This window comes from Scyliorhinus canicula, chromosome 6 (assembly GCF_902713615.1).
Source record: "Scyliorhinus canicula chromosome 6, sScyCan1.1, whole genome shotgun sequence".
In the NCBI taxonomy this organism is placed as follows: Eukaryota; Metazoa; Chordata; class Chondrichthyes; order Carcharhiniformes; family Scyliorhinidae; genus Scyliorhinus; species Scyliorhinus canicula.
In genome coordinates this window covers 94,262,257-94,280,812 of record NC_052151.1, presented here as the reverse complement: position 1 = coordinate 94,280,812, position 18,556 = coordinate 94,262,257, and the positions used below count along the sequence as shown (strand labels likewise).

Sequence of the window (18,556 nt, the reverse complement as noted above, 5' to 3'; positions counted from 1 at the left end):
TGGACATTACTGCCACCACATGATGTTCATCAGCAATTGTGTGGTGATCACCAGATTGTGTCCCAAAGCCTGTCCATTAATGGTCCACCGAGGTGTGTGTATCTGCGCTGGTGCAGAATGGGGATGACAACTGTTACGCATCAACTGTGGCATCCTTTGAGCTCTCCTCTGAGGTGGTATCATTGGAGGCAGGCGAGGGGGCCACCTAGACGAACCGACACCATCGGCTGGAGGACCTGCGGGGAATGAACACGTTGTCAGTGGGAGGGATGGGTCAATCTGTATGGCAATAACAACTCATGTTTGACAGGTCCTGCGGGTGGGGCCCGGTGGATCCTCATCTCTGCGGCATGTGCTGACAGCATTGGTGACTGCTCTGTCCTTAGCCAGTCCGTCACCTCCAGGGACGGTTCTTCAAAGGTTGTGAGGGTTTGTATGTCCGACATCCCTCTGCCGATCTGGGCTCTCTCCCAACGATTGTGGGACAGCTTCTCCTGTGGAAACAAAGAGAGGGCATCGTTAGCCACACGTGCGGTTTACATTGGGGGGGGGGGGGTTGAAGCGAGGGTTGGGGTGATGGGAGGGTTGGAGTGAGAGGACGGGGGTTAAAGGGTGTGTGGAGAGGCAGATGGAGGGTTGGGGAGGGCCAGTCACACTATATGTTAACTTTGTAAACCACCTTTATTCTACTTTAGTGTTGCAATTTGGGCAGCAGGGTAGCATGGTGGTTAGCATAAATGCTTCACAGCTCCAGGGTCCCAGGTTCGATTCCCGGCTGGGTCACTGTCTGTGTGGAGTCTGCACGTCCTCCCCCTGTGTGCGTGGGTTTCCTCCGGGTGCTCCGGTTTCCTCTCACAGTCCAAAGATGTGCGGGTTAGGTGGATTGGCCATGCTAAATTGCCCGTAGTGTCCTAATAAAAGTAAGGTAAGGGTTGGGTTACGGGTATAGGGTGGATATGTGGGTTTGAGTAGGGTGATCATGGCTCGGCACAACATTGAGGGCCGAAGGGCCTGTTCTGTGCTGTACTGTTCTATGTTCTAATAGTGAATAAAACAAATGGAAAAATGTTATACAGCACTCTGACATTTTTTGTGAGACTTTGTAAATATAATGAAGCCCAACTTCTAGGCCAGGAATTTATTTGCAAACAATAATTTGTGAAATATTTAGTGACAATAAATATAAACCTCAACTTCCATCCGGAATCTAAAACGTAATAGGGGAAAAGTAAGGTTATGAGGACAGGTAGCACAGTGGTTAGCACTGTTGCTTCACAGCGCCATGGTCCCAGGTTCAATTCCCGGCTTGAGTCATTGTCTGTGCGGAGTCTGCACGTTCTCCCTGTGTCTGCGATGGTTTCCACCGGGTGCTCCGTATTCCTCCAACAAGTCCCAAAAGACGTGCTGTTAGGTAATTTGGACATTCTGAATTCTCCCTCTGTGTACCCGAACAGGAGCCGGAATGTGGCAACTAGGGACTCTTCACAGTAATTTCTTTGCAGTGTTAATGTAAACCTTCTTGTGACAATAAAGATTATTTAAAAAAAAGAAAGCAGAACCGGGTTTTACTGCATCGCTTATGGGGTGCCTATCCTATCTACGCAGCATAATGCAGAAGTGACGCCATACAAACCGAGCAAGCTTCAGTCAGAACACTTATCACAGGAAGTGCCTCGAGCAAAGGAAGTTGCTAATAATTAAGGTACCGGAGAACACACTCCATCTGGGACAATGCTTTACTTGGGGGATTAGCATAATTTTAAAGCTGGAAACAGAACAAGTCAAAGCCTTAAAGATTGATTTCACAGCAGCTAACAATGTCAGCCCACTTTTCATACAGTTAGCTCAGTCGGCTGGACGTCTGGTTCATGATTCAGAGCGCCACCGACAACGTGGGTTCAATTCCCTTACTGGCTGAGGTTATCCATGAAGGCCCTGCCTTCTCATCATTGCCCCTCACCTGAAGTATGGTGGCCCTCAGGTTAAACTGCTCTCTCAAAAGAAGAGAGCAGCCTATGGTCCTCGGGCCTATGGCGTCTTTCATTAATTTGTCATTTTGCCTATCTACTGTTCTTGTGGAAATGTGCCGATGCCAGGGAGTTGGTCCTGTTGGATCAGGGAAAAAATATCTATATGTCCAAACTAGGGAGGGGTCTACTGCAAATGGACTTTAGAACTGTTGGCTTAGGTAAGCTTATTTCTTAGGACAGTGCAATTCCATTTCAAAGTCAGGATTTGGATTTATGATCAGAAGACACACTAGTCAGTAAAATATCTCATAAAATATAATCACAATGGCTAAATATTTTCCCTCAGGATTCTGCCAAAATTTAAAGTGACAAGTGGGAAGTTGGGAAACCCGAAAGGAAATTCTACCTGTAGTAATTAAAATTCGGCAAACATTCGGTAAATAATAACTGTAAATTATTAGGCTCTGGTCCTGTGCCATTAGCAGCACTGTACCCACAAAGCATTGCAGTGGGATTTCCCTGGTTGGCTACTAGTAAATATCTTATTGTGTTTAATAGTATTTTTGGAAGCAACATCCGTAAGTGCTCTTACAATAAATTTTCTGTGTGGAGAAAACTCAAGGAGCCATACGAGCTCCTTCTCCTATTTCTTATATTCTCATGTTGCCTTCTAGGCTAAGTTCCTATCATGACAACACATCTAAGTACACAATATCATTGAATAAAATTGAAACAATGCTTCCTCCAACCCAGATAAAGTACATCAGTCTATGTGCTAATTGATTGGTGTTTGAAATATTGTTCCACTTTCTGACTTTGATTTATATTTACATAATTTAACATACTGACAACATGGGTTGTATTTTTTTTCACAAATGTTCTCTTCTCATGTTCTCTTCTGAAAGCATCCCACGCTGCAGCGAGGTTCCATGGGTGCACAGCACATATCAGGGCTTTTCAGTAACCATTATTCATGCACTTTGACTGGACTTTCCTCTACAATTCGACATGATTTTGTCAGGAAGTGTTTCAGAAATGGTGGAAAAGTAGTGCGCTAATTCTTCCTGTTATCTTATTATCCTGAGCAGAACTCCTTTTCCCGCACCTAATGCTGCATGGCTCTTCCCTATCTTCAAATGGAGGAAGAGTGGGGGCAAGATGCGCTGAAACTGTCCCTTCCTTCTTCCTCTATTACCATTATTTCCTCGGGCACCTAATGGGGAAACTGGAGGGAGAGGAATTGCAGACACTTTCCCAAGGAAGACGCAAGCTTTGGCTGAGGTCTTCAGTGGGATATCTCTTGTAATCGTTGGTGTGAAACTGTCTCTTTAAGGTTCCTTTTCTGATATTCTGGAATTCTGCTGGGGTTTTCTGTGTTTGATCTGGTGAAGACATTCTCTTCTTGATGACAGAAATCCAAATGGAAATCCATCACACATATATAATATACCCTTATCAGGAAAATCAGAAGGGTGTGTAACCGGTATGGATGGGAAGGTAGGAGTTCTAGCCTGTTAGGGCACTTGCCTAAAGAGAAGAATCCTCCCAAGGGTTTACAGATTATTCAGCTGCAGAGACCATCACAGCTGATCCTAGTCCTGTCTGTACCCAACAACCAACAATTATATTGACAGTCGGAGTTACTTTATAATATTAAGTACCCTGGATAATTTTCTCCTCTTTAACGGTGGCTCTGATGTTAATTGCAATGTTCCTTATCTGCGATCAGCAGACTTAGCAAAGACCATCAGAGATTGAAAGAGACTGCCTCTTCTGGCATTGCCTGTCACACTTTATTCTTCGCAAAAATAATTGATTATTCTCCTGGCAGAGAACACAGAACTGAACAGTGTTAAAGGAAGCAGCTGTTCTGTGCAAAGCCAGTTCTCTTAGCATCGGTTTACACTGAAGAAACAATACATAAGGTCATAAGCAAATCTTGCACTTTCAGTAATAGTTTGTTTTGAAGGAAAGGGACAGCTGACTATTTTTTTGCAATTTGTACATGGACACTGAAGAGCACTGTAATTCTAAACTGTTAAACGGTGAGAAAGACGCAATAGGTCATCTGATTTGACGCTGAGTGTGAAACTTAGCGGCTGTAGTATCATTCTGTAATTCTGCTTTTCTGTCCTGATAGCCGTGATCTGACTTGTGCTAGTAGTACACTGAAATATACACCAACACTTAGCTAGTCTTGCCATTGGCACCTTACAACAGTCATTTTCAAGCTCAGGGTCACCTGGGTAACGGGCAGGTGTCGGGAGGGTCGCGGGGCCATCCATTGCAGTGTTCCCAATCATGGTAAGAAGTACCCAATAGCCGCGACTGGCTTTCAGAAAACCGGCAATGCCGAGTGTGCGTGCCCCCTCAGCAGTGCGCAGGCCCAGATGCCACTGAGGTAGACTGCCTCCTCCTGACTTTGACGTACTGACCCAGGAGCAGATTCTTTTAAAAAATCAATGGAGCCTTCTCTCCAGAAGCAGCGGCAGAGAGCAGGTCACGCACCTCACACAGTGATGTCATGAGCTCTGGGTGCAAGAGCGATTTCCACTTTTTGTCGCTGCCAGCAGTGCTGGTGTGAGCTCCAGGGCCTCTGGTGAACAACCCATGAAGAAGAAGCTGAAAACAGGAACAAAGCAGCATAAAGATGATTTCTTGATGTATGGGTTTATTAGTTATGACACTCCAAATCAGGATGCAAAGTTCATGTGTGTTATCTGCAGGGAAGTACTGGCAAATGAAAGATTAAAACCCTCAAAACCAACCTCTTGATTTTTTTCAATGGATGCAGTTGAGATCTTTAATCATCCGCTGAAGTCCTTAGGAGAAATGTAACTTGAATAACAAAGCAAGTGAGCTCGTGAGGACCAAGCGGGCTCACCTGTCACATTACAGGGTGGGTCGTGAAGTTTGGGCGCCGTGGGTTCTGAAGGATGGTTGGTTGGTAAAAATGGGTCTCGGGCAACACACGTTCAGTGAAACTATTATGGGCCAGGAGGAGCCAATTCATTTTCTTTCATTTTGGGTGTCTCTCTCTATCTTATTGATGATGTGAAAAATAGTTTAAAACCTGCTGCATGTTTAAAGAATTATTATTGTGGAAGGTTTTCTCGCTTTTTGCAACAGATTCTGATACCTAATAAAGCATTGATAGTTTTGGAAAATTTGATCCCGATTTCACAGTGAAATTTCTTTTTAAAGTTGTCCAGGGGTGGAGCTGTGTTAATGAGTTTAAGATTTCAGTGGGTGAAACGCTAGAGTGGAGCAAAAGAAAGGAGAAGGTTTTGTACAGTGAGATTTAAAAGTAAAATTGAGGTGTGTTGGTTACCTGCAAGGTTCCTCATTGCTGAAATGCCACCCTAATGTTGAAAATTCCGTGGAAATTCTAGACCAATGTTAAATTGGTAGCAATTGCATTTCAAGGTCCTAATTGCTTAGTCAAAGGGCACTGAAAATTGAGAAACCTGTACCACATGTTCAGAACTTCAATGGTCCTATCCTAGCAATCTTGACCATTGTTAAGCTCTGGGGCTGGATTTTGCAGTCCCTCCGGTATTTTCCAGGCTTGTCGAAATCAAAGTGCTTGCCACATTTTACAGCCCCATCCCCACTACGACAGGACAGTAAAACCCCGCCCATGGTTCTATAGATGACGGTAGCCTTCCAGTACCTCACCCATTGGACATTTGTTTATAGGTGAGGCTCGATTGTGATTGCTCCCAAGTTATTTTACCATGCAGGCCATCGCAACGTATTTGGAACCTGTCCTCATCTATCCATGATATTCTCATACATACGTAGCCGGGATTCCCCCGGAATCGTGAACCACTCCGGCGTTGGGCTGCCCGGAAGATGCGGCATCCTCTGCACTTCCAGGTGCTAGGCCGGCGCTGGAGTGGATGGGCCGCGCCAACCAGCGCCAAAGAGCCTCCGCCAGCTGGCGCGAATTGGCGCATGCGCAGGATTGCCAGCGTGTTTCCTGTGCATGGACAGGGGGTTTCTTCTCTGCGCCTGCCATGGCGGAGCCTTACAGAGGCCGGCGTGGAGAGAAAGAGTTTCCCCATGGCACAGGCCCGCCCGCAGATCGATGGGCCCCGACTGCGGGCCAGGCCACTTTGGGGGAACCCCCCCCCCCGGTGACGGATCCCCCCACGCCTCCCTGAGGACCCCCGCGAACTGCCCTCCAAGCCAGGTCCTGCCGGTAATCCATGCCGTGTCTAATCCACGCCACTGGGACTGGCCGAAAACGAGTGGCTGCTCGGCCCATTGGGGCCCGGGGAATTACCGGGGGGGCTGCTTCAACGACCCCCAACCGGCGCGGCGCGATCCCCGCCCCCGCCCGTAAACCGGCGGCGGAGAATTCGGCAGCCGGCGTTGGAGCAGCTGTGCGGGATTCACACCCCCCCCCCCCCCCCTCCCCGCCCACAGTTTCCAACTAGCTGGTAGTCAGGAGAAAAACACTGGATGTTTTCCCCTTTCTTAGCTCCATGACACTGAGGCCGATGTGATCTCAAACTGTTGCCCAGCTGAAATCAAACAAAAAGCAACACCGGATGAGGTGAGGTTGGCGGGAAGGGAGGGGAGGAGGGGAGGAGGGTGGTTAACTCACCTCAAGTGATGGGGACACAGCAGCCATTCAGCTAAAAGCTCTTTCAAAAACTGGCTTCCCCCATTACTGCTTCAAGTCTGCCAACTCCTGCTGTATTTTATTTTAGCTTATTTTAGATGGCTTAAGTGCCTGTCCTATTCAGGTAGGAACTTCATTAATGGATAAAAATCACAGCCATTTGGTCTCATATGAAGTCCTATGATAAGACATTGCTGCTATCACCCACTCACTAAAATCTGGCAGGGAAAAAGCACAGGCTCTAAAAGACAAATTTTAAATGTTTGCATGTGTGGATGTCAGTAAGGGCAGGCATGTACAGAATGTCTTGGCCTATGCTGCCCAGATTCCACACTTTTGCACCTTCAGTAATGTTTTGAAACTTATGCATAACTTTACTTGAGTGCCACCGGTTGGCCTCTTGACTATCTGAACTTTGTCTGCTTCTAGCTCTTTACATTTTGGGTAAGTAGCTGGTAAGTGGGATATATATCAAAGGCCACCGGGCCCATCTTTAAAAGAGAACAATCCCCAAATTAATGCTGTCCAGGAGAGGGTTTATGCAATAACCTTACACCCACCTCCACCTGCTTAAAACCCACTCTCAGTTAAAATACCTCCCTCCAGATCTTTTGTATGGTTTGGTACCACACAACGAGATGAGCCATCTTCACTCTTCTCTGCTTCTATTAGCTATGCCTTTGGAACTTAAATGCTCATTTTCCATTATAGTAGTCCTGGAATTTTCCAGGAGCAGTTTACAGATAAAGATTTGGGAAGGATTATTCCTTGATTGAGATGGCCAAGAACTATGAAATATCAAGGCCATTAATTATTGGTATCAATCATGCAGCTCCCTGATATCAGGGGTCCGAGTTATGAGAAAATACTGGAAGAACTTGAGCTTTCCAGCCTGAAAAAGAGGCATTTGAGAGATGATCTTATAAAGGTTAATCTGGCGTGTGAGAGTAGGGCTGTTATGGACCTCCCGTGAGAGTTAGCAGCCATAATGGGATCTGCAGCCATGGCGAACGGGTCCAGAAAATGGTGGCCGCTGTTTCACTCCCCACAGACATGACCAACCTGCTGAGCACTTACAGCATTGTCAGTTTTTGTTGCAGATTTCCAGTATTCACACTATTTTGCTTCTGCATGCTATCCCAACTTTGGCCTCTCAGATTGTGCAGATATATCATCACCTCGCATTTGTATTTAATTACACCCGATCAAACTTTCAAGATGGTAAAACTTTTACCATCCACAATCCTACTCTTACACATCTGCCCATCTGAACACGACAACATGCTTTGCTAATAATTTACTGCTTAGGGTAAAATGTACAATTTAACCCTTAGCTAATTGAATTGCTGTGTGTCCTGTGTGTGTCCTCTGCAGCCTCCTGAATTGTCCTTCATAGTCTATTGTGCCTTCTAAATCAATGTTGTCAGCAAAAGTTGACATTATTTCCTGCCCATGCTGAATTATTTCTGTGAATAGAGAACATGAGAGGTTCCAATACAACCTCTGGGGAGCTTCACCCGCTATGTTATACTGCACTGTGAAGAAAATAATTTGCTTTCATTTTCTGTACCCTTTAGCCATTGCTCTATTCACATTACTAGTATTCCTTTAAAACCTTGGGAACTAAATTTGATAGCCCGTAAAAATAGCTACAGAGACCACATTAACCCACACTTATTGGATGTAATAGAGGCAGAATGCCGCCTTCATACTGCTTGTCCATTTCTATGATTCCAGTATATAGCCAGCACTAAAATGCACTATTTTTTGGCTGCACATATCAGCAGGAAGCACAAAATGGACACTCACTAGCGTGCACTTCTTTCAGGGGAGGTGTGTATGTGGCTGGAGCAGGCGATGGAAATCCTTTGAGAGCAGATTCTGACTTAAGAGAGGCAGACAATTGGTTGAACATGCAGTCAGCCAGGTTTTCCAATGCTACACTGGAGGTCTTGGTGGAGAAGCTTGAAATGAGTAAAGTCTGTGGTCAGATAGAGCCAGGAGGCTTTCTAAAGACATGGCAGAATGGCAGTAATACCAGATAGCCGTGTAGGTCAATGCCAATAATCTAGCCCAAGGACCTAAATTATAGCTGCAAAACATTTGATGACTTCAGACATGTGGTCAAATTCGGTGAATACACCTATAAATGCAATATCCCGAAAACTGCACGATTGATCTCTGACATCACTCAATTCCTCACACCCCCAACACTCAGCTACTTATAATCTTGCACCCAACTTTCATAGCTCCACTATGCATCAGCACTGCAGCTAATCTCACACACACATCCAACAGCTTGTGCACATTGCCAGCTATTTGATCAATACACCCACCCAAATAGATTGTGTGACACTTGCTGACATACTTGTCTCTCTTGCAGGACAAGGTGGTGCACACCTGTAGACATCAGTAGCTAAGCGGAAGGAGCCTTGCATGTCCTAACCCACATGGAGGAGAGAGAGCTGGCAGTGATCAGAATGGCCTATTGTCATTGGTGGAGCTGAAACTGCTAAAGATGACGGCATCCTCATTCCCAAACCTACTTCTGACATCCAACTTCCCCATCATTGCACATCTTTTATGATTGACAGACTGCCGGTGTTGTAAGACTGCACCTCTTATCTTTCATCTCCTCCACACCACAATCTTATCCTTGAGCATTTCCCCTTTCATACCCAATAAATGCAACTTGGTTAATGGGGGAACAGCAAAAACATAGCGGTGATGAGGATGCACCATCCCTTCATTTCACACTTAATAATAATAATAATCTTCATTAAAAAATTTTTTTTTAGAGTAGCTAATTCATTTTTTTTTCAATTAAGGGGCAATTTAGCATGGTCAATCCACCTATCCTACACATCTTTTGGGTTGTGAGGGCGCAACCCACCAAACACGGAAAGAAAGTGCAAACTCCACATGGACAGTGACCCAGAGCCGGGATCGAACCTGGGACCTCAGCGCCGTGAGGCAGCAATGCTAACCACTCCACCACCATGCTGCCCCAATAATAATCTTCATTAGTGTCACAAGTAGACTTACATGAACACTGCAATGAAGTTACTATGAAAAGCCCCTAGTCGCCACACTCCGGTGCCTGTTCTGGTACACTGAGGGAGAATTTAGACATCCACTTCACCTAACAGAGGCTGCACATCATGCAAGTCAATACCTGCATTTGCCATTACCCTGAAGCAATCATGATGCCATACTTTGTCAGCAGTTCTGTATTTCAGCCATCATGGCAAACCTTAGGTTGGTTATTGACAATAAGAGCTATCCGCTGTCCAGATAGCTGATGATTCCGGAACACAATCCATGCCCGCGTGAACATCTGGCATTCTTTGAAAGCCATGCTGCCACAAGAAATGTGATAGAACAGACAATTGGCATCCTGAAGCAATGATTTTGCTGCTTGGGTATTCTGGAAGAGACCTGCGGTACTGGGCTGAATGGGTCGAATTACATCTCATCAGCATGAAGGCCCTGCCCTTGTCACCAGCTGTCAGATGAGAAGCTGAGACCCAGGAACATGAAGCGGAAGAGCAGGGGAGGCAGCATTTTTCTTCGCAGGTACGTGAAGAACTCATTCAAGTTTAATTCGAGTGACTGCAACCCCAGTTTACCATTCACAAACAGTCCTGCAAATCTATATCCTTGATTAGCCCATATCTTTTTTCACTAATCGTATCCCATATTATGGTTCCTCAAAGTTTTATTTTGACTCATCATCTAATTAATCTGTAGTTAGATGACTTAACTCTTTCCCCATTTGAAAAAGATTGACCATGTTTTAGCTCTTCAGTATAAGTCCTTGTTCGGAAGAATGTTGGACAATCATGGTTAATGCTTTGGCTATTCCATTCCTTAGTAATCTTCAATGTAGGCCACACCTGGTGACTTCTCTACTTAAGTTAATTTAGATGTGCCTTTTAGTTGATTTTTAAATATTTGTGTCAGTGATTCTTCTAAATCATATATCTCCTTCTAAGACATTATTGTTGATCAAACGTCCTGAATTCATCCATCTAGCTGCAGTCTTAGGCTTAACAATCTTTGGAGCACTTTGTTCCAAAAAGTCCAATTTGCACATATCATATGACGCCATTGCATATTTGATTGCAAGGTGTTTGTGGAAGGAATGTATTAATATATACAGGTCTATGCCTTGATCATGTTTGGCTGGGAGCAATGTGGGTCATTAACACAAAGCAATTTGTTTGCTTCTGGTTTCTGAAGATCAGAGAGGGTACAGAAATGATTTAATAATAATGATCTTTATTAGTGTCACAAGTAGGCTTATATTAACACTGCAATGAAGTTACTGTGAAAATCTCCTAGTTGCCACACTCCGGCACCTGTTCGGGTACAGAGTGAGAATTCAGAATGTCCAATTCACTAACAAGCACGCCTTTCAGACTTGTGGGAGGAAACCGGAGCACCTGGAGGAAACCCACGCAGACACGGGGAGAACGTGCATACACCACATAGACAGTGCCCCAAGTGGGAATCGAACCCAGGACTCTGGTGCTGTGAAGCAACAGTGCTAACCACTATGCTACTGTGATTGGTTCGAAAGATGAAGGATTTTAGATACATGGATCGATTGGAGAAGCTGTTCCCCTTGGAGAAGAAAGTTGAGAAAAGATTTGATCCAGCCTTCAAAATCATAAGGGGACTGGACAGAGTTAATAGGAAGAAGCTATTCCCATTGGTGGAAACTGGACCCCCAGGTCACAGGTAACTGGTGGTGTGAAGGAGATCATGGAGTTGAGGTTCTGGGAGATTGGGGATGGGTTGTAAGGTCAGTGTGGGGTGGGGGGATAGAAAGTGGGCAGGTCTCACTGTTTATTACCGTCTTGTCAGATTTAACCCCAAGATGAACTTACGATCACATAATTGGGCTATCACCATTACAGCCTATTTCTACCTCCATAACATTGCCCAACTCTGCACCTGTCTCAGCTCAATTACTGCTGAAATCCTCATCCATGCCTTTGCCGCCTCTCAATTTTCATGACTATTCCAATACACCTCTGTGTAGTCTTCTCACTTTCTATCATCAGTAAACTTGAGGTCATTCAAAAAACTACTGCCATGGTCTAACTTGTACCAATCCCAATTGCCCTCATACCGTATTCACTAATATAGATTAGCTCCTGGTTAATCAATGCCTGAATTTTAAAATTAATCATCCTCATTTTCTGATCTCTCCATGAACTCTCACCACCAAATCTTTGTAATCTTCTTTAGCCCAACAATGCTCCTTTAATTATGATCTCTTGAGCATCTTCAATTTTAATTGCTTCACCATTAACGACCATGCCTTCAGCTGTCAAGATTTGAAATTGTGGAATTCCTAACTTAAACCTCTCCACCTCTCTTTTCTTCTTTAAACTGATTCTCAAAAATTCCCAATTCCACCAGTTCTTTCATCTGGACTGGTATCTCCTTAGGTGTTTTGGTGGGGCTTGGTTCGATAATACTCTGTTCAGCACCTTGGGAGTTTTTAACTATGCTTTAGGTGCTTTGTAAATTCAAGTTGTAGTTTTCTTATCATCTAAGGTCAGTCCTCTTTCTTTCCTCCAAACCTTGACATCTTGGGCGGGATTCCTTCTTGGGCGGGGTCCCGGCAGGATGGAGTGGCGAATCCTCCGCACCTTCAGGGGCTAGGCCGGCACCGGAGTGGTTTGCGCCCCGCTGGCCGGCGTGGAAGGCCTTTGGCGCTGCGCCAGCCAGGGCCGAAGGGACTCCGCCGCTGGCGCGAGTCCGCCCATGCGCGGGAGCATCAGCGGCTGCTGACGTCATCCCCGCGCATGCTCGGGGGGGGGTTCACCTACGCGTCGGCCGTAGGAAAAGAGTGCCCCCATGGCACAGGCCCGCGCCCCCCCCCCAGGACCCCGGAGCCCGCCCACGCCGCCAGGTCCCGCCAGTAAGGGACCTAGTCTGATCTATGCCGGCGGGACTGGCAAAAAACCAGCGGGACTTTGGCCCATCGCGGGCCGGAGAATCGCCGAGGGGGCCGCTGCGAGCTGCCACCGACCAGCGTGGCGCCGGAGAATTCGGCGGACAGCAGGGGCGGGATTCACGCTGCCCCCCGGCGATTCTACGATCCGGCGGGGGGGTCGGAGAATCCCGCCCCTTCTGTTCCAATACATTCTTCGCTGATTTTAGCTATTCAGTTAATCTAATGATAGGACTGATGCCTAGCAAAATGTACAAACTCTGTGGCCAATTTCCAGGGAAATTCTGAGAAGGTACATTAAATAAAAACATTAAAAAAATTAAAAATATAAATTTAAAAAATGAAATGTTATTTTCCTTGTTCCAGGTAACCTTTGGTAATGATTGTTAACATAGGATACTTATAAGGAGGAGTATTTGCGAAATGTGTAATGAAATTTATGGATGACTGATCATTGTGTGTTACCCTCTGACATTACACCGTTCGTCAAATTCCAAATTCAGTTTGTAATTTGTGTCAATTGAATTCATGTGTGAGTTTTAAAAAGCAATTTGAAAAATGAACCACTTATGGCACAATGCAAAGCCAAGGCTCGCATCATTAAAAACATATGAAGTTACCTTCCCACGTTGGTCAGCCCTGCAGCAGGGAGAACTGGAGAATTCATCTGAGTAATTCTCGTAAAGTGGAGCCATATGACAAACCATAATAGTTCAGAGGGAGTCTCCATAATCTGCGCACTTTCTATTGGCTCTTGGAATGATATCCACAGACTGAGGAGAAATTAATATGATGTATTATGCAGCAGATGCATGACAAAATGAAGTACTGCCTGGAGGTGGACCTTAGGGCACAGGCAAGCAAATTAAAGAAGCAATCCCCACTGGAAACCCTGCACTATATTTAACTGCTGCAGATAAGTGCGAGCAGTATAATGATGCCCATTCTGTAAAACTGGAGACCAAGTGTTAAAAAAAAACCTCCCAAATCTTTTGCACTCCCTGCTCTTGGCAGCCAGTGGAGGTTTACGGGCTAAGCTAATAAGTGGCAGCCCAGAGGTTTGTGGGAGGAGACTCAGCTCTATTGAATTTGTCAGCGAACACAGTACAGCTCAGAGTGAGATCACATCCTAGCAATACAGCCAGGCTGTCTGTATCAGTGTACTGAAGCAGCTCGGGTGGGGAGGGGGTTGGTGGGCTGCATGATATCCTCAGGACTACAGCAGCAGGAAACTAGAAAAATCTGTTTGCTTCACCCTCGTAGACAATCCTACAAAATGGACCTCAAGTAGGACACTGTTTCGAAGGAGTATTAAGGAACTGAATTCAGTACTTTTATGGTCAATTCTGGATTACTTTTGTCTGGCATTTAACTCTTCGCTATGTGGGGAAGAGTAATTTCAGACTACAAGAGTGGATTTACAAGCTGCAGCAGACAAACAGGTAAAAAGCAAGCTGATCCTGATTCAGTGAGCGGATTTATTTTTGCTGAATAAGAAAACAGCAGCTGGAGTGGGATGTTCCTACCAGCTGAGTGGCTACTCAGTGTACGATTCAAGACTAGCTGCAGTATTCAGTCGAAATAAGCTTTCAGAGCACAAGAATTGACAAAGATAAGGAAACTAAGTCTGGAGGCATGTTCTGTGCTTGTTAGGAGAGATTGTGAAGACACTGTGCTAGTTGAAGTTAATTAGTGAATAGTGGTTCTGTTCCAGAAGGTTGCAGAGGTGCCTCATTTAAATGGAAACTAGACATTTTCTAATGAAGCCGAAGTCTGTACTTTCCTGCTCTTCATTTTAATAATATCATAAACTTAATTATGGGTTGGTTTTACAGGTTAAATGTAAATCTCATGTGACAGACTTTGGACTTTAATGCCCTTACTTTGAAAACATTGATATTGTTCATCGAAAAAGATTTACCGGTATTTCCATGTACATTTAAGTCTATTTAAGACTTGATTTGAAAAAGGCTATAATTTGAAATGTTGGGGTAAAAATCCTAAATGTGTGCAAAAAGAAGTGGCGTCACACTACCATGTATTAACAGTGGAAATCATCTCCTAAGATTTCTTTGCCTGAAATATTGGTGGTTTTTTAAGTGACTGGTTGTTGTTTGGTCTCTTACTTCCTTTGCTTTCAATCATACCCTGATCTCATCCCTGGAGCTGAAGTTTGTGAAATCTTGATGCATTTGAAACTCTGAGCCCAATTTCAATGGCAGAAATGTGTTCCGTGTTTGATTTTTTAAAACTGAGGTCCTACTGCTAATTAGGATTCGATTCTATGCACTGCAGTAAACCAGATTAATAGTCTACATTGTTGGTAGCTAAATATTTGCCTGAAATTGTCCTGAAATAACCCACTTATCATGTTTAAAAAGAATGTGCAATAACAAGAAAAACCCCAGCACTTCACTTATCTTTGGCTCCTTTGTCCCTAAATTTCTCATCTTCTCTTCTTCAGAAGCAATCTTAGCCTGGGGCATTGCTCCACAGACATGTCCAGTACCTCACAAAAGTGGTCATTCTTTAGGTTTGAAATTACGTGGTGCGTCAACAAGCTTTTCATAGCTGACACTGACCCTGTCCTCATCTGCTGTCCACATTTTCCAGCAGGCTCATTAAATAGCAATTGGGAGCAGGGATCCCTGGCAGTGTTCCCCCCCCCCCCCCCCCCCAATCTAAAGCCGATTGCAATGATATGATCACCACCCTGTATTAAAGTAATAAACTCAGCACAGACCAAATTACACGCTTCAAATGTAGTAGAGTCGCAAGTTAGATTTCGGTCACGTAGTACCGTAACTATGACACTCCAATGTGAAACAAGTTTGGATAGTTTCAAACTACAATAGGTACTGCTGAAAAAATACATTTTGTCAAAGAATTTCACCTTGCATTCATCAGGATAATCACAAAAATACCAATGTCGGGGAAATAACAAAAGTTCTAAGTATAAAGTTGTTGTTTCCCCTGACATTAGTATTCTTGCGACTATCCTGATGAGTGCAAAGTGAAAAGCTTTGATGAAATCTCTTTTTTCAGCAATACTCAAGTTCTCTACAACCAAACAGCTGTTTACTACAAGCATGTAATGCATCCATAATTCAACACAAATTTACAATCAGAGAACTATTGATATTATTATGTGAATGAGAATTGGAAAAGTTTACATTCGTATTATATTAACTCAGCAGTTTTCTTCCCCCAAGGGAAGGATCAAGTACATTGTTGATGGCTCCTTCAATGTTTCCTCAGGTAAATACAGCACCTGAGGGCTAGGTTGCTAAATCATGCATACCAGCTAGGCGCTGGTATGAGTTAGCTGTTCAGATACAGAGTACTGGAAGGTGCACTTACTATTGCCGTTGGGTCAAAATCCTGTAACTCTCTTCCTTACAACATTGCGGGTGTACCTACAGCACGTGGACTGCAACAGTTTAAGAAGACAGCTTACCATGACCTTCTTGAGGGCAATTAGGAATGGAAAATAAACGTTGGACTAGCCAGCAACACTCATATCCTCACTCATGAACAAATAAAAAAAAGAAAACTTTAACTTCAGTGGATGCTGACCAAAGAGGAGAAATAACCCAGGTTTCTGCTTTCATTAATTACAGAGAAGGATTAGGGCGGTTTTAACTGTGATAGCCGTCGGAGTGAATAGTCTTTTGATGCTCATTCTCCCAGGTTCAGATAGGAATAATTACCATGTGGGTGATGTCTCAGAGGGTTGCCATTGCCATTGGACCGCACCCCAAGATGAGTGACCATTCTTAGCAGGGAAAAATCTAAATGAGAAAATATGAGATAAATGTTGGAATACTGTTGACAGACTTTAATCCATTTAATCCATTTGCAGCCAATAGGTGCAAAACGTGGAATGTCCAATTGTCAAACGCTCATGGTACTTCATTCTGATAGCACAAGTGCATTCAATTTTATTTTAAGATTTCACAACCATGTCTGAAGATTTTGGGAAAGCTCATTAGCAAATAACCCTGCTGCCTTGCATTGTATGTTGGCCTGCAGTGACTGAAGTTAGTGCAGGGTTAATTTCAAAATTAATCAGTGATAGATTTCTCCCTCACGAGCAGCATTTACAAAGAGTTGATGCTGTTGGGAGCAGTAGTTAGTGCAACTGCTTAGTCCTCTTTGCACTGACGCTAACTTTCCTCTCAAAACATGGAGCATTAGAATTTTATTGACTCCCTGAGATAGTAGCTGAGGTGGAGCATTGTTGGTTATTTTAGTGTACAGGCTGACAATATTTGGATGTGTCTATACTACTGATATCTTGCTATAAAATAACAGAACTGAGGTATATAGTAATAAACTGCATGCAATTCAATTTTCCCCTTTTATTTTTTTATTATTATTGAGGCTGTGCCCCATTATTTTTGAAAATTTGACTTTTCAACTTTCAATCGATTGGAAATGTTGTAATTAGAAATGAGACAGAATAGACTACTTAAAAATGCAAAGCCACCTTCCAAGCTAAATGTGAAATAGCAGACAAGGCACCCTAGGGGGAGTGTGGAGAGACATTTCCTCATATTCAAAGATCCATCAAAACCCATTCAAACCCCCTTGGAAGAACACAATGGATGAAGTATAACAGGCCAGGCTTCAGCTCCTGTAGAGAGATTGGGCGGGATTCTCCGACCTCCCACCAGGTCGAAGAATCGCCAGGGGTCGGCACGAATGCCGTCCCCGCCGGCTGACAAATTCTCCGGCGCCGGGGATTTGGCGGGGGCAGGAATCACGCCGTGCCGGTTGGTGGCCACTGCCAGCTGCCCCCTAGCAATTCTCCGGCCTGCAAAGGGCCAAGTGGCCGCCCGTTTTTGGCGGGTCCCGGCGGCATATGTTACACCAGGTATTTGCCGGCGGGACCTGACTGCGCGAGCGGCCTCCGGGGTCCTTTGGGGGGGGGGGGGGGGGGAATCTGGTCCTGGGGGTGCCACCACAATGGCCTGGCCCACGATCGGGGCCTGTGACCGCGGGTGGGCCTGTGCCATGGGGGCACTTTATTGTTCCGCGTCGGCTGCTGTGGTCCTCCGCGATGGCTGACGTGGAGATGAACTCCCCCTGCGCATGCGCTGGGATGACACCAGCACACGCTGGCGCTCCCACGCATGTGCCAACTCGCGACGGCTGGTGGAGGCCCTTTGGCACCGGTTGGCGTGGCGCCGAGCCCTTTCCCCGCCAGCCGGCGTGGCGCAAACCACTCTGGGGCCGGCCTAGCCCCTGAAGGTGTGGAGGATTCCGCACCTTTGGGGTGGCCCAACACCGGAGTAGTTCACGTCACTCATCGGCGCCAGGACTCCCTGCCCTGCCGGGTAAGGGAGAATCCCGCCCATTGTCAGTGACACAGGAAGTGTCAAGAAAGTTTTCAGCAGATGAAACCGGCTGAAAGCTATGCTTCCTCCTGCTCTCTTTTCAAAAAGTATGTGTCACCCAGTTCATGAAGTCAACCTTCAGAAAGCTACCAGTGAACCAAGATCACGTAATAATTGCAATAACCTCTACATTTGACTGCATCCAAGAAACCAACTAATCTACATTGGCCGCAGCGCTCAAAAATCAATGTCTCAAGAACTAGCAAAGGGCACTTAACCATGTATTCGTTTAACGTTTTTATTAGACTCTAACCTCCCTCATTTCTGATACCCATGTGTGTGATATGCATTTTTATTATTTGTTTTGTCCGGTTGATTGGTTAATAAATTAACTTTTTCTTTCACTTAAAATGTCCAGGAACGTAAAAAAGGAAAGAAACATTTAGGAGAAGTTATTAAAATGGAACCACATACAGATAAAACTATAGCAGCATTTACTGATATTTCCATTTCCATTTTATTCACTGCTCCTGCTGCCCTTGGTACCTGTCACCTTATAACTTGATCCATCACATCAACACTTGGAGTAAATGACTGGTCCGAGGTCTGTCTTGGTTAAAAACACGAGGACCACTTGTCATCACAGAAT

At 44.9% G+C, this 18,556-nt stretch overlaps 1 protein-coding gene across 5 annotated transcripts in view; it reads left to right on the top strand.

The window, feature by feature from the left end:
• The window catches only part of cep85l (centrosomal protein 85, like), a 355,373-nt gene that overhangs the window by 13,426 nt on the left and 323,391 nt on the right, over positions 1–18,556 (top strand). Inside the window, exon 1 of one of the 5 annotated variants that reach the window (XM_038799675.1) lies at positions 13,683–14,010. The exons of 2 other annotated variants lie outside the window; for them this stretch is intronic. In XM_038799675.1, the coding sequence (XP_038655603.1) occupies positions 13,950–14,010 (61 nt within the window). In that variant the 5' untranslated portion in view covers positions 13,683–13,949. Of the gene's footprint in view, positions 1–13,682; positions 14,011–18,556 lie in introns of those variants that run through there. 2 more of the 5 variants (XM_038799674.1, XM_038799677.1) reach the window with 2 other exon arrangements.